The 15,089-nt window shown below is 34.9% G+C and overlaps 1 protein-coding gene across 2 annotated transcripts in view; it reads right to left on the bottom strand.

The window, feature by feature from the left end:
• The window catches only part of LOC125316869 (MDM2 binding protein), a 29,980-nt gene that overhangs the window by 14,533 nt on the left and 358 nt on the right, over positions 1 to 15,089 (bottom strand). The window contains exons 2-15 of one of the 2 annotated variants that reach the window (XM_048286251.1): positions 14,791 to 14,871; positions 13,703 to 13,776; positions 13,440 to 13,585; positions 12,904 to 12,962; positions 11,895 to 12,039; positions 10,253 to 10,370; positions 9,567 to 9,701; positions 8,674 to 8,768; positions 7,814 to 7,886; positions 6,120 to 6,237; positions 3,392 to 3,559; positions 2,137 to 2,250; positions 695 to 850; positions 238 to 331 (exon numbers count right to left, since the gene is read on the bottom strand). In XM_048286251.1, coding sequence (XP_048142208.1) covers positions 238 to 331; positions 695 to 850; positions 2,137 to 2,250; positions 3,392 to 3,559; positions 6,120 to 6,237; positions 7,814 to 7,886; positions 8,674 to 8,768; positions 9,567 to 9,701; positions 10,253 to 10,370; positions 11,895 to 12,039; positions 12,904 to 12,962; positions 13,440 to 13,585; positions 13,703 to 13,776; positions 14,791 to 14,871 — 1,576 coding nt within the window. The remainder of the gene's footprint in view (positions 1 to 237; positions 332 to 694; positions 851 to 2,136; positions 2,251 to 3,391; positions 3,560 to 6,119; positions 6,238 to 7,813; positions 7,887 to 8,673; positions 8,769 to 9,566; positions 9,702 to 10,252; positions 10,371 to 11,894; positions 12,040 to 12,903; positions 12,963 to 13,439; positions 13,586 to 13,702; positions 13,777 to 14,790; positions 14,872 to 15,089) is intronic. The other variant, XM_048286252.1, reaches the window with a different exon arrangement.

The following is a 15,089-nucleotide window of genomic DNA, read 5'->3' as shown; positions in this document are numbered from 1 at the left end:
TTAGCTAGCTTCCAATTGCATTTAGTCAATAAAAATCAAAACAGTACTTCTTTAAATACCAAGAAAATATTCCTTTGGAAATTGACAGAAAAATAGTTTTAGCCTTAAGCAATATTTTCTTTGAAAGATATCAATATATTTGAACACAGTTTACACAATGGTTATCAACACATAAGGTTCCTCTACAATTATGTTCAATGGCTACTCCAAAGAAAATCTCCAGTATTTCATCATTACCTCATTCTTTGTTTGTTTTTTTCAAAGTTTTCCAAATTCTGAAGAACGTGTCTTTCTGGCCACTCCAATGGATTTGGCTCTACTAAATCAGGCTCTGCAAGAAATACATGTTGGATAACCCTTAATAAATTTCCTTAAAGAAATATATATGTACAGTCCTTTATATATAGATATTCCTCAATGCATATCTCTAAATGTATGTAAATAAAAGAAAAATCTATCTGGTGATGAAATCAGAAATGTTTTCCGGACAATTTTTTTTGTCAAGGAACAAAAAGGAAATAGGTAATGCAAGGGTAATTTCAGTTTGCAAAATAAGCCTAGAAAGCTACTTTACTTTCCCATGTTTTCCTCTTTTGGTAAAAAGACTTCACTCCTTCTAGCAAAAGACTGATGGCTAATATGAAAAAACATCTAAAGAAAATAATCAGCATATTTTGTACATAAAAACACTTACCACAAGTCACAGTGGTTTTATTGGAGACCTTCTGTAGAACAGGTGTAGGAAGACTAGTGCTGCACAGGTCCAAAAAACATTCTCTTGTAAGTTTTAATAAGCTTTTAAACTCATTGGTAGAAACAACCGCAGGCTGCTTGGCCAATTCCTTTCTCTCTATAAAAGAAAAAAGAAAAGGTACTGCACCTGCTAAGCAGTAAAGAAAAACTAGAAAACAATTAAACAAGGAAATCCCCACCCGAAACCAGTAACACAAGTAAGTTAATTTAACACTTACTGTTGTACCAGCAAGAAAGACACCGGTGGTTTATTCCACAGACAAGTGAAAAAACAGCAGTGAGAACAGCTGAAGTCACACGTGAATCATGTTTTTACAGTCCTTTAACTTCTGGATATATGCATTTCTGAGTACACCCAGGTTGAATCCCCCAGAGACAATAATCTGGACTTGCTGAGACTAAAAGTGAAGAGCTCCAATCTGCAGAGTCTCCCACCCACCTATTTTTACTGTTGTTGCAGGAGTGTGGCTCTGTTCTGGACCCTGGTCAGAATATCAAGGGTTAGGTAATTCTGGTATGATTTAGGACAATCAGTAAATCCCAACTGCTCCTATTCAATCTCTTAATGGAAATGGGTGACCCACACAAAAGAAACTAAAACACAAGCTCTAAAGCAGCCCCAAGCTCAGGGTTGAAGCAGACAAGAATCTGAAAATGACAGTAAATTAGCAGGGGGCAGGGGATGGGAGACAAGACTACTTACAGAAATCTTATTTTCTTTAAGCTGCTATTCTGTTAATGATAATACACTTAAACTATCTCCACAGAATGCCATTTTCAATAAGACAACCAATCTCTGTGAAGCATTTTTTCTTTCAATTGAGTCTCTTTAAGCAATGCGCTTACGATGGAAAAAAAATCAGGACACTCAAATGTACTTCTCTGCAAAGTAATAAAAATCTAAGCAGGGTGATCCCTCAGTTTTTATTATGAATGATGCATCATGATAAATCTAACAAATCTCCAATGCATAGTTTTCCTCTGCTGCTTAAGACTTTTCAAAGAAAGAATAAAATTTTTAAAAGCTGAAAAACCCAAACCAGAATTTCTATTTTTGTAGAAGGCACATCCAGCAGTAAAGGATTTTGGGGAAATCATCACAGAATTGCCACAGAACTATTTCAACACTATGCTCAAAAATTCAGAGTATTCATGTAACAACCATCAACACTAATTCAGTGTTCTCTTTTCCATTATCTGATAGATAATCAATAATATACTACAAAGTTTCTTCCTATACTTCTGCTATTTCTTCACAAAGCAATCAACACACTTTGGTTGTTAGACAATTTCAGTTTTGTAAGGTGAGCCATCACATCCAATTTGAAACAATGACCTTTTAAATACTAGTTTGGGAATTACCAGTGCTTTCCCATTACTTACTGAGATACTCCTTCAAGGCAAACACTTGGAGACGAGACAGTTTCGTTTCTCTCTGTACAATCTCCTCTCCACAATAGCGTGGCAGAGACTTTATCAAGTCAGAAATATGAAAGCCTATAGATTAGGAGAAAATTTTATTACGAATCTCTTTGAACTTTGGAGTCGTTACTTAATAGAAGACATAAACACAGGAGACATAAAAATTTCCCATTCAAAGGAAACAACCAGACTTTCAAATACGGCTAATCATTAAAAAACCAAACCAATCAAATCCAACTGAACACCAGGAGCATAATTTGGAAGAGGTGCCTGACTAGTATTTTTGAATTTCTGTACAAAACCAGTATAACGACAACACAATTAACATGACTAACATTAAAAGAAGGTAAAAAGATCCTAAGTTTGATACCAGGAAAGAGAAGTTTTCTCCCAACATACAGTCAAGGACTTTCAGTCTTCTGACACTGTACTAATGGGATTTTAATTAGGATAAATGGCAGAGTAGTCAGTCATATTGCACACAGATTTACTTTGATAATAAGGAATTAAGAGGATAAGATGCAGGTCACTGTGCTCTTTTTCTTTGCCAGTGTTATTGAAACAAATACAGGAATTGGTAGAGTTACCTAGTTGGTGTAGTTGTAACATGACAACTACTCCATGATAAATGTCTGCATACCTGCTCTTCCCTAGTGGAGCAGGTAGGATATGAGTGCCAGCTCATACCCTAAACACTCTGCAGTAACATGGACACCTGGCAAAGAAACTGCAGATGATAATGAAACTCAACTTGCCTACTGGCCTTGCAGTTTTTATTTTAAATCATCAGTGAAACAGGATTTTCAAGAGACATTTACCTAGATTTTTTGGCATGGGCTGTTAAGTTTTTATACCAACAATACACACTTTTTAAACTTTAAGCTTTCACAAATTTGGTTTGTATTAATATTACCTGTATGTCCCTTTACAATAAACAATTTTCAACTAATTTCGATTGTAAGAAATTACTCACTGTAACTTTATACAGTCAATTTAAAAAATACGGTAGCAGTAAATTCTGTGAATAAATAAGCTCTTAACGTATTTTCTTATGGATTTTGAAAAATACTGTTAATGGGCACATCATAAAAAATGTAATATTCCTTGTTGTTTTCTCCCTTTTAATACTGACTGGAGTGAATAAAAGGAACTTACGAAATTTAGTAGCATTTGCCTGCACTCAGATACTCCTTAACAAATAAGTCATTACTCTTACCTGACTCTTCTGCTTTTGCCTTTAGCTTTCCATTTATGGCAGAAAGAGTGGCCATCCCATTAATCTGGCCAGCTGAATGAATCAAGGTTGCTTTACATTCTCCACAGCCATTGCCTTGTAGCAAGAAATAATATCGGCAAGATTCTCCTTTCAGTTCAATTTCTGGAACTTAACAAACATCAGGACATAACTGTGAAACACTCTCAGGAAAACAGCTTTAAAACAAACTATAATCCACCATAAAAATTCTTCCATTTGCTTTCTTCTGTTCTGTGAGAAATCTTACTAATATCTTTTGAGGAGACACAGTAACTACAGGTGAAGTTCAACCCCTGTAAAGCTCCAAACTGAAGAGTAAAATAAATTAACTATAGCAGCAAAGCTCAGCTGCTCTATGCTGCTGGCTTAGAGCAGCACCCAAAAACCAGCACTGCACTCTTGTGATGAGGGGCAGCTTTCTAATGCAGACTACAAAGTACACCTGGAAACTCTAACCACCAACCAAGAGAAGTTTTTAACTGCACTAAGTAACAGGCAAGCCCTTAACTGGCAAAGTTACATTTTTACCATGGAACATTGAAGAGACCTTTTTGTTCTGCTAGGTAAAAACAGGCCTTTCTGCATATGTGCATTGAAGTAATGTAAGTGTTCAATGGAAGAACACACAGATGTAGAAGGAAATATTGTACACGCTCTTCCCAAGGACACTGCATTATTCATTAATAAAAGCTTCACTCCCTTCTTTACCCTTGTGCCTGGATAAGAGATAAAGACATTCTATTTTTAAACATTGGCATATAGTATGCAGTTTTGAAAGTAAATTAATGTGGGACCTGACAGTAACAGTGAAAGAATGGGTTTGCTATCTTTTTACACAGAAAACATTTTATAGCACCTTGATAGACATAGAAATCGAGAGAATGAATACTTTTTGATGTACTAAGTTTCAAAAGTAAATTAATTTCATAATTAAATGTCTCAATAATTAACTTGACAGGAACTTAACATTTATTAGTATCATAAATTTTTGTTAGCAACAAATACAAAATATTCCAGTGTTTCTTGAAAACTTTAAGTTGGACACAGAAGGGAAGAGAGGGGGAAGCCCCACTACCTCAATATATAAATTCAGAAAAAGAAAAAAGAGCAATAAAGAAAAAAAGATTCCAGAAATGTTTTCATATTGTCCTGTTCCCTCTGTCATTTGAAATATATTCCTTTTCCAGTTTATCTTGGCATCTCAAAGCTGATTCCTCATGGGTAAGCTTTTATTTCGCATTTTAACCTTAGCATTTGAGAACTACCAATTCCAAGAATTATACCTTCCCACAGATGGATGAGAATAAGGATTCACAAATCCTTAGGACCGTCAGATTAGTGGTAGCTAATAAAAAATCAGTAGTTCTCAACTAAACAAGAAAATACATTTAAACAGCCACATTTCTCCTCCTATACTAAATTTTACACAGGAGGCTTAATAAGAACCTATTGTGTGTTACTGATCACAGAATAGTTAATACTTGTACAAAACCTTTCCACTGGAGCACAGGACAAATATCCTGCAGACACTGGGGATCTTGTGCTCATTTGACTGCATCAGTAGTATCTCTCCAATAAATACAAATGCTGCTGCTATGACCAGCTCTATAATCACATCCTCTCTATCATTTCCAAACAGGCAGAGATAAATTTCAGTCTATATACTGCCAGCACCCATTTTATAATTAAGCTTCTTGTCCTGTCATACAACTCTTCCTAATTCCTCTCAATTTTTTCCTGTCCCTAAACCTGAAATAATATCAGTCATCAATATGAGCCATTTTCATCAGCATATTTGTTTTGAAAAGTTGTCTTGAGTTGGCAAGAAAAATAGTCACTGTTCCTTGCAATCTACACAGATTATATATTAGACCATGTATAAACAAGATCATGAAAGAAAGCAGAATCCAGCACCTCATCCTGTCCTAGATAAGTACTTAAGCACTGGGCTACCACCAAGTTCATTTTAGCCTGATGTTTTCAAGTGCCTACAAACCTCACAGCCACTGCTTGTACAGTGCCTCCACTTGGAGGGCACATTTACTGGCCAACTGAGAAACTTCCCCCAGCCTTGATCTGTACTGATTCTCTTCTCTCACTTTCTGAATCAGATTTCTAAGCACTGGCACAGTGCATAGGAGGAGACAGCTGCCATCAGTACAACCCCATAAGGAAGGAGCACGTTCCCAATCACAAGTTTAGCACACGGCTCTCAGGTGAATGGAGGCATTCAGCATTTCTTAATATTCTGTATTTTCCCAGGAAGAGATTGAAATTAAATGCAAGTGCACTGAAGAACCTCTGGAAATGCTTAAATGAGAAGGGAAGCACTTCAGTGAAGCACACTGGAATTCCATCTGCAGAAGTAAACCTCTGTGCCTGTGGATTTTACAATCACCTTAGAAAGATGTCTGGAAATTGGATCTTAACTGACAGAGAGGACACAAAAATGGTTTAAAGGAGATGCTTTGTTTCCCAAAACTTGCCACGATGTTGTTATTGTTTTTCCTCCAAGTTTGCATAGCTGAACTTGCATTCACCAAATCTTCTCGTGTCCATGAAGATTACAATAACTGACTTCATTTCATTGAACTTAAAAAGAGAATCCCAAATGTACAGAAAAAAATCACCATATATATATATATATATATATACACACATACATAAAACCACAACCAAATACACGTACCAGAAATGACCTTGGGTTTCTTAGCCATATATTCCTTCCATTTCTTGGTGCTCAGCTGGGCAGGAGATGGGATCACTACACTACTTACATTACATGGCAATGTAAATAAAGCTCCTACCTAAATAAGGAGACGAAATACAAAACATGCAATATTAGTGAAACCTGTTTTACATTTGATTCTTGAGCTACTGATCTGGTGTTATTTCAAATCTACTTGAAATGAAGAAAAATATCTCTGCTTAACACATCTGTCATTCACATCAATCAAAATGGAATTCCATTTAACACAAAAGCTGTAAAAATTGTGGTTAGTTTTTGGTCCAGTTGAGAGATCATTTCCTGCTGAATTTCCATTTCATACACAAAAAGGTATTTGTTATGTATTGCAAGTCTCTCAATAATCTGGCTACAAACATTTTTGTAGAGTAGTATCCAGAATGAAAAGAGAATTCAAAGGTAATAGTTGGCATCAGTGGCTCTGCATTCCTTTGAAAAAAATTCCTTTTCCTTTCCTATTACCCTTGTCCCTTAACCAGATACTGGACTATGTTTATGTCTCTAAGCAGACTTCAGGCTAATAAGCACTATCAGAAAAAAGGCACACATATTTGAATACTCAAGCAATAAAACAATGTTGTTGCAAGTATTGGAAAAGCCAACAAACATGTAATATTTCCAGCAGCAGACTGAAAAAAATCCGTATGAGACACTGCTGTTTTCAAAATATATTTAATTCAACATGTGCAGACTCTAAAAAGTAACCTGAGAACGTGTTGTAACTGTTTGAGCTTCTTCTTTAAAAAAATTAGTAGAAATGCAAGGCCTTAAATTGTAAAAGGTGTTTTCAGTGTTCCTAAGTAAAATGAAGATTACCTGCGATATTTACCAATATAAAACTATTTAAAAAGATATTTTTGGTACAGCATTAGATAAAAGGACCTTTTCCATTTCTGGCTAAGCTAATGGAGAATGGAGTAGCAGGGGAGAAAAAGAGTTACTCAAAACCCAAATAAACTGAAAATTAAACATACAGCCTGATAATGGGATACCATCTCCACAGGAAATAAAAAACATATGTTATTAATAATACCTGTATCAGCATTTTCAAATAGGAGGTTTTGTTTTGATTGGCATAGATTTATCTTATAAACACTAAAAAACTTTCCTAAACAAGATGCATTACCCTGTAAGTAAAGGTGATAGAACATTCAGGAAAAATATCTTCAAACTAATACTGTGGCTATGAATAATCTCACTATCCCTCCAAGGCAGAGGAGGGAAGGAAAAAGTAGGATTGTAAATGTTTCATGAACTCTTTTTATCCAAAATCAGAATAATCACATGTAAAATAAAAAAGCTTACCATTTCACAGTAACTAGATACATTTGGTAGGCTGCACACAAGCCTGCCTTTTGCTAAAAAAATCAATAGTTCAATTATGGTAGCAGAGAAATTATCTGTCAGGATAGGATTAAAAATTAGAAAATGTTTCAGGAGATTGAAATTTAGCTGACATAAAGAGAAAACTGTTCAGTGGGTATGTATAGCATGGACTTTAAAATCCATACTTGCTTTAGAACTAAATGTTCAAGAAGCTTATATAGAAACGAGGTTTAAAAATATTATTCCTGTATCTTTTACAGGCAATATACATACCTTCATTTTTCTGCTATACATAAATAAAAAGTTTTTACCTTCCCAGAGAGAAAAGAAATCTGCTCCAAAAGCAATGTAGACGTCTCCTTGGTATTCTTTCTTGACAGGCTCCTGAACAGAACAGTTTAAGGAACCTTATCTTCACAAAGAACTATACACCTCTGTTTTACAAATCAAGTTACCACCATATTTGAAAGAAGCATTGCAAGTATCTAATTTTTGATACTACAGTATCACAAAACATAAAAAGCTCATCTTTCTTGGTAAAGTGATACACTTGAAAATGTTACATGACAAAATACTACACTGACATCTCTATTACAGACTGACAGAAACAGATATTTATATATTTAAAATCATGGCAGACTTACACATCCTAAGGTATTATTGGTACACCAAGACTAGTACCAAAAGTCCATACTTTTAAAAATCCATAGTAATATACCTTGAGATCTCTGCAGCACACACACTCAAGAGAGAACTCCTCTGCTGTATCTTGCCACAGATTTTGCTGCTGCACAATAAAAACATGATTTGTAGACAAATGTTCCTATATTTTGAAGCATGCTACCTTCATTCATTAGAAAGGCTTGAGTTTTTTTTAAAACTTACACAGAATAAACATATCTCTATTCTTTTCCCACAAAGAGCATGCACATCAACAGACAAATTATACGTGCAATAATATCAACAACACCTGGTTATTGGTAGTGTAATTTAAATTTCAAAATTTAAAAATCCAGTTGTGAAGAATCACTATGACTATTTTGGCAGGCTAAAATGGAATGAACCCTTGCCTGTCCTCATCTATCTGTTGCTTCCATGGGAGATCCTGATTGTTTTCTTTCTGCTATAGACAATTATCAGTAGTAGTTTAGATCCTTAAAAAAAGGGATACAGCTCAAATTCCAGATCTGATATAAAAATGGAAGGTAGATCAGACAGCATCACCATCTGTAAAAATTCCAGCGCAGGACCATAGTAATGAAAAACCTGAAAAGAGATCAAATAAAAACCTATATATATTACACTACATACGATTCTATCTCAGGAGAACTTCCTCAAGTGGTTTGCTGGAGGCATTAGCCTTACAGATAACATCTGAAAGAGGTATAAAGAAATACAAAAACACTTCACAATATTATATTAAAAATAATTATATAAAAAACAAGGAAGGTATTTAATTTTGTTTAATAAATATGACTTTGTAGACAGTCAACAATGTGCATCAAATGAGTTCTAGCTCTCACCCAAAATAAAATAAGATCTACCAGGAACAGACAAATGCAGTACAAAATACACATGTTTTAACAATGGAAATAACAAACTTTAAACTGATACCAATTTTCATAATGCTCATTTTTGTTTTCATCAACACATATGATTGTGGAGTTCCCATCAATTATCTACTTCCAATAGAAAACAACAACAGTGAAACAGCAACAGTGTAAAAAAAAAACCCCAAACCCAAACAAATTTTTAAAATTAAGTGGAAAAGGTTATACAAATACAGAATTCATAATTTAGCTATTTTGAGTATTAAACTGAACAAAGTCTCAATTTTTACTTGAAAAAAATCTGGTATTGTAGTCCTAAAGACAAACAGATGAAATTTTAAGAACCTGTTTTGAGAGCACACATGAACAAAAGAAGTATTCCTCAATCTTACCCAATCATTACTTCTATACCGAACTTTCAGTTCCAACTAAGGTTTACCCAATTACTACTTTTCTCAGGAAAGTAAAACAGATTAATTCTAAAACTCAAAGTAAGATCAACAATAATACTTGCTTCTGGCAAAGTATCAGTATTCCTCGATTGCCACTCTTTTTTAACAGCAAAGCAAGAGCCTAAATTTGCGGTCCTGAATGTCTTTGCTGAAGTGCTCTTTATACAAAATTCTGGAAAGTCTACTCCTGATCCGAACTGGAAAAAAAAAGAAGACAATAATTGTGTCAAAAAGAGAGAAAAATTATTTTTCTTCAGCCAGTTAGATGTGTTATTATTTTTAACAATTAGTATTATATTTGTTTCCATCAGATCCATGAAACTAAGAAAAAATACTAGACTTAGATAACCAACTACTAAATCCAAAACTGTAACAGTGAAAATGTAAACAATGTCACAAAGCTCTCCATTTTTGCAGAAACATTATACATATGCTTGCAATAATGACTTACAATTACATGATAATGATTTGTGATAGATACAAAATTAGATTGTTTTGTAAGTTCTAAGTAAGTTCTAAGAAATATTTCAGAGGGGAGCATCTGGATTTCTGAAGTTCAAATCTTGATGCATTGATCTCATTTATTATTTCATCCTGCCACCCACCCAGACAAGTTGCACATTACCTTTGAATTACATGGTTGAAACCAAATTTGGCTTAAGACATAAAATGCACTGCACAATAAATGCTTTAAATGAGGTACACAGATGCTTTAAAAAATAACCACAGCTGAAAAAAGTAATTTTACCTTTCTTTCCCATATCTGAATCTTTCCTCTCCAGAGTTCTTTTAAATCAATAATATTCATGATATCATCTGAAGATACAAAGTCTGCTGATAGATAGTCTGCAATCTTTTGCCAGCTACTGTAAAAATACAGAAGAATTAATCTTACTGAATTTAGCATTACAAATGAACATACAGAGCAGTTTGACTGAATTTACCTATGACCCCTTAGCACTAAACAATCTTGTGTATGTCAAGACAGACAATAAAGCTTTATATTACACAAAGTAAAAAGTATTATAGAATTGCTCATTCAGGCTCTGTAAAGGAAGTTGTTCATATGCTCCACGAACATGACAGCAAAGAACTTTGACATCAAATAAGACTGGCAATGGCAAGCTGCAAGCACAACATAGTAAGGCTGGGTGCTAAAAGCTGTAGCAAAGCCTGGTAGCCATCAGTGGGGCTATCACTGGTCCATCTGGATGGTTTGTAGTTAACCTTCTACATGGAGACATGACTGCAGCACAAACATTATGCAAATTCAACAAGAGAGAGAACAGTCAGTATCTGTGGGTTCTGGTGGCCATCTGACTTCTAAGGGAAGTCAGCACCATCAGCAGAACAAGAAGAATAAGTGAAACAACTTTCATCAGAGATCCTCTATACCCAAATAACCTCATTTTACATAAAAGCCAGCAGAAAAATTTATTCAGTCAAAAGATGGTTCTACAGGATGATGTCAACAAGCACTGAGACCAAGTGTTTGTGGAAGTCACCGAGTAAGTTTCTTGTCCGCCACACACCTCAGGAAATACTACATAGTAGGCATATTATTTATTCTATCCAAGGACTGAACATTCACCTTTTTAGTTTTAAACAGTTTTATTAATTTAAGATTAAGCTTAAGCACATATTCTATGAAGCAAATTTGAATCTTTTGGCCATGGAGGGGAAGGAAAGTGCAGGAGACCTTGCCAAGTTATTCAGCCTCTACACAATCATTCACTGCATGGGATAAAAAAACCCAAACCACTGAGGTTTATATGTTGAGACATATCATGGCCATTATATGCCAATTAGAGGAGGATAGTAAGGAAATTACTGGACTTAACTTCAACTTGAATTAATAGTCTCAGTAACTCTTCATAATAACAGAATCTTGAAAAGCGTACGGGAAGTAATAGAGCATTTTTACTCCATTTTCAAAAGGGACAAATGAGACACTCTACTTTCCCTCCCTGAAATGTAATACCAAAGGTAATATAAAATTTAAAGTAAAACCAGCAGTAGTATGGATTCATTTAAAAAAAAAAACCAGTAAAACTACAATGTATATATGATTATGTAGCATAATACAACTTGAAAACATTGTATCACACTGAAGCCACTAGCAACGGAAAGGGAAAATATTTTACCCTTTGCTCCCACAGAAAACAAGAAGTGCAGAGGACTGGCTTTTTTGCCTGCTTCTCTGGTTAGAACATGTATTTACAATAAATCAGGTTAAGTAATTCCTGCCCTCATACAGTAACAGACAACTAATTTATGTATTTTCAAAATATACACAAAGTACTCAAGATGCTGTTTCTATTTTAACCCACTGATCTATGCTAACACAAAACAGAAGTGGCCTTGTTTTAGCCCTAAAATAAATGCCATACCCTTTAGCATCACTTGCTGCAATAGTGATATGTGCAGAGTGCCACTCTCTCAGGTGTTTCAGGGCACCGATAGCAGGTAAGCAGTCCCTTAACTTGGGTCCATCTCGTTCAACAGCCTGCAGGATTACATCAACCATTGCTCTGCCTATAAAACAGTTGTATATGACTCAAACTATCATGATTCAGTGAATCAGTCAGTCATTTAAAGATAGAATAGTATTGGTTATCATTGACTGCACTAAAACAGGCAAAAAGATCACATAACTTCAAGATTTAAAATACTTTTCACACATTTTAGCTCATCTCTTGCTGCTCCTCTTAGATGAACACAAAATATTTCACCATTCCCTCAGTGACTGTGGTTCAATACCCTTCGCTCTCACTCAGCACTGATAAATGAGATTTGTCTCCTGTACAACTAAGCTATGTCATTTTCCTACTTTTAACACTCTAAACTGCTATTTTTCATTCTTCTTGCATTCCTATGCTATTCCAAATCAACTTCTGCAACATTATATAACCCTAACATGCAAGGTGATCTGTATCTCCAGTTTACAAAATCCGAACCCAACGATTCTGATGCATATTCCTTCTCATCTTCTTGGCTCCCACCCACAAGCAAGCGGTTGTCAAATCAGATGTAAGCCTGATGTCAACATCTTCCTTTTTCATAATAAGAAACTTCCTATGTTGAGTTTTGTATTGCTTACTGTCTACGATTACTTTGGTACCATTTCAGATGGATAAATTTATTATACAAATAGCTATCTTAAATTCTACTGAACTACAGCCTGCCAAAGAAACAGGCAGCAAACTAGTCCTCAAGCTGACCTGCAATGCCAACCATGCTCAAGTTCCTAAACTACCTGCAAGAGCTGCATTATGTTAATTCAGCTACCAAATTAACACCCTCTGAACTTTTCCATTCACTATGCTTTTACCAGATGAATTTTTAGAGCAGTAACTAACAAGATAAACTCCAATAAGACACTTTTTAAAGACAGATTACCTGGGGCAGGCAGTTTATCAGCTAGTTGATGCAGACTTTCAGCAGCTTCATCATAGATACTGAAAATGAAGAACAACATGTTCAGAACCAAAATATAAATGAAGTCATTTAGAAACACAAGTTACAACTAATGAATAGTACCTGATATAAGTATCTTACATCTTTGAAACTCTGCACAAACATACCTAGGCTATGAGAAATCATCTCTTCTTTTACTGAGACAGAAGAAGGCCTAATGACATCAAAATAATCCGAAGGAAAACTGGAAGTAGGATTCAAGGCGAATTAGCAATAAATTTTTGTATATATGTTAGCTGTTAGGAAACTGTTCAGTTATCCTATAAAAATAACCTGTAACTAAAAAATTTAAAATTATGCTAAACAAAATTAAGTATTTTCAGTACTAGTAGGGGATTGTTCATAGTTAACTCTTGCTTTGGTAGTAACTCCCACTTGTTAAACTTCTTGATCCCCTTGAGTCATCACAGTTAGATGTCAGAACATTATACTTTAAATAAAAATACTAATACACATACTCAGTCAGAGACAGTGACTCCCAACTGTTACTGTCATCTTCCTCAAAATTTTGTGTGGTTCCCAGGTTCTCATCAATGCTTGTTTGGTATGAGTCTTCATTTTTCTGTGAGTCAACATTTATTTCCTCCCAGTCAGAACTGCAGAACTAATCAAACAAAAAGACTTAAATAAGCAAAAAGAATTTTGAACGTCGTGGTTTTAACTTGTTCTATAGAGAAGCAGACAGTTGAGGAACTTATACTCTAAAAGAAGTGTGTCTTACCTGATAATAACCACAAATAACATGACTTGCAAAATACCATTTCTTTGTGCCTGGAACACCAGCCACTGAGCATGCTGCAAAGAGATAAAACAATTATTTAAATTAATCAATTCACTACAATCTATTCTTCCTATTACAATTAACATCTCTGTTGAAAGACTCTGTAAGTCATTTAATATGCAACAATTACTTGAGTTCTACTTTCCTTTGGTACCGTAATTAAGTTCTAAACATATTAAGGAGTAGGTAAGTGTCTTGGCAAGTGTCTATTACTGACCCTCTGACTGTTAGTAAGTAAGAAAACCTTTGACCTCTTCTTTATTCTGGGTAATATTGCTTTCTATTTGCATGTTCTGTAACATACCTGAACTAAATGACAACTTTCATAAAAATGATTTACAGAGTTCACAAAATGAGACGCTCTATCAACATTTCTATGCAATAAAAAGCACAGAAGTTGAAAACAGCTTAACATTCCCATCTTCGTGAATTTTAAGAGCTTATAGTGGTTTTCCCACATGAATCCCAATTATATGACATCTGTGACAAGATGAGCTTATAACAGTAGATATATAAATCAAGTAAAGAAGAAAGCACTTTTTTAACAAAAAAAACCACAAAACAACAAAACACCAACACCCAGCCCCTAAGAGTACTACAGCAGATCTTAAGAAATCTATTCTAAGATGAAAAACTGATTTAATATTCATGGATTAATGTTCTGAATTGTTACCCAACAGACAAGTATTGCTTCTACCGAAAAAATCAGAAGACGTTATAGGAGTAATTAAAGTATTATGCTTCCCAGTGACATGAGAAACAATCGCTTTCCTACTCTTTGCTCAACTGGACTGAAATTTGTCAATTTTTCAAAATCCTTCCCTTTCATTTCTCGCATCCAGTCTATCTAATCATCTCCTAACACCTTAGCTGCTGACGTGAGTTCTCCACAGAAACAGGAGCAGCAGGAACAGGCCCATACTGCAGCAACTGGGTTTACTTAGATTTCTGCCTTGTTTCCCCTAATAAAACATGCATAGGCCAATTCCTTGATAACACTTGCCCTTACTGTCCATTGCTAAATTTACCTGGGAACGTGCTCGCATGCGCATTTATTGATGCATTACAGCTTTCTTTCAGGAACTGACACACGTTTGCAGCAGTTGCAGCTAGGAAAAAAAAGTATTTCTTAAAACTAATGAATTATGGAAGTTAAATCTTACTTTCCTGCAAATACAGTATAAATTTCAGTATGATTTTGGAAGGTGAGTTTAGGAGAGAAGGGGGAAAGGGGTTGGTTGAGTTTTTTAAGAGAAATGTCACCTGCAGATTTGCAGTTTAAAAAGCAAGTTTTCCTAAATTCTCCTTTAGGTCATGCTCAGGAACG

The sequence above is a fragment of the Corvus hawaiiensis genome, chromosome 26, assembly GCF_020740725.1.
Source record: "Corvus hawaiiensis isolate bCorHaw1 chromosome 26, bCorHaw1.pri.cur, whole genome shotgun sequence".
NCBI lineage: Eukaryota > Metazoa > Chordata > Aves > Passeriformes > Corvidae > Corvus > Corvus hawaiiensis.
The sequence above is the reverse complement of the archived record's forward strand: the minus strand, read 5'-3'. Positions and strand labels throughout refer to the sequence as shown.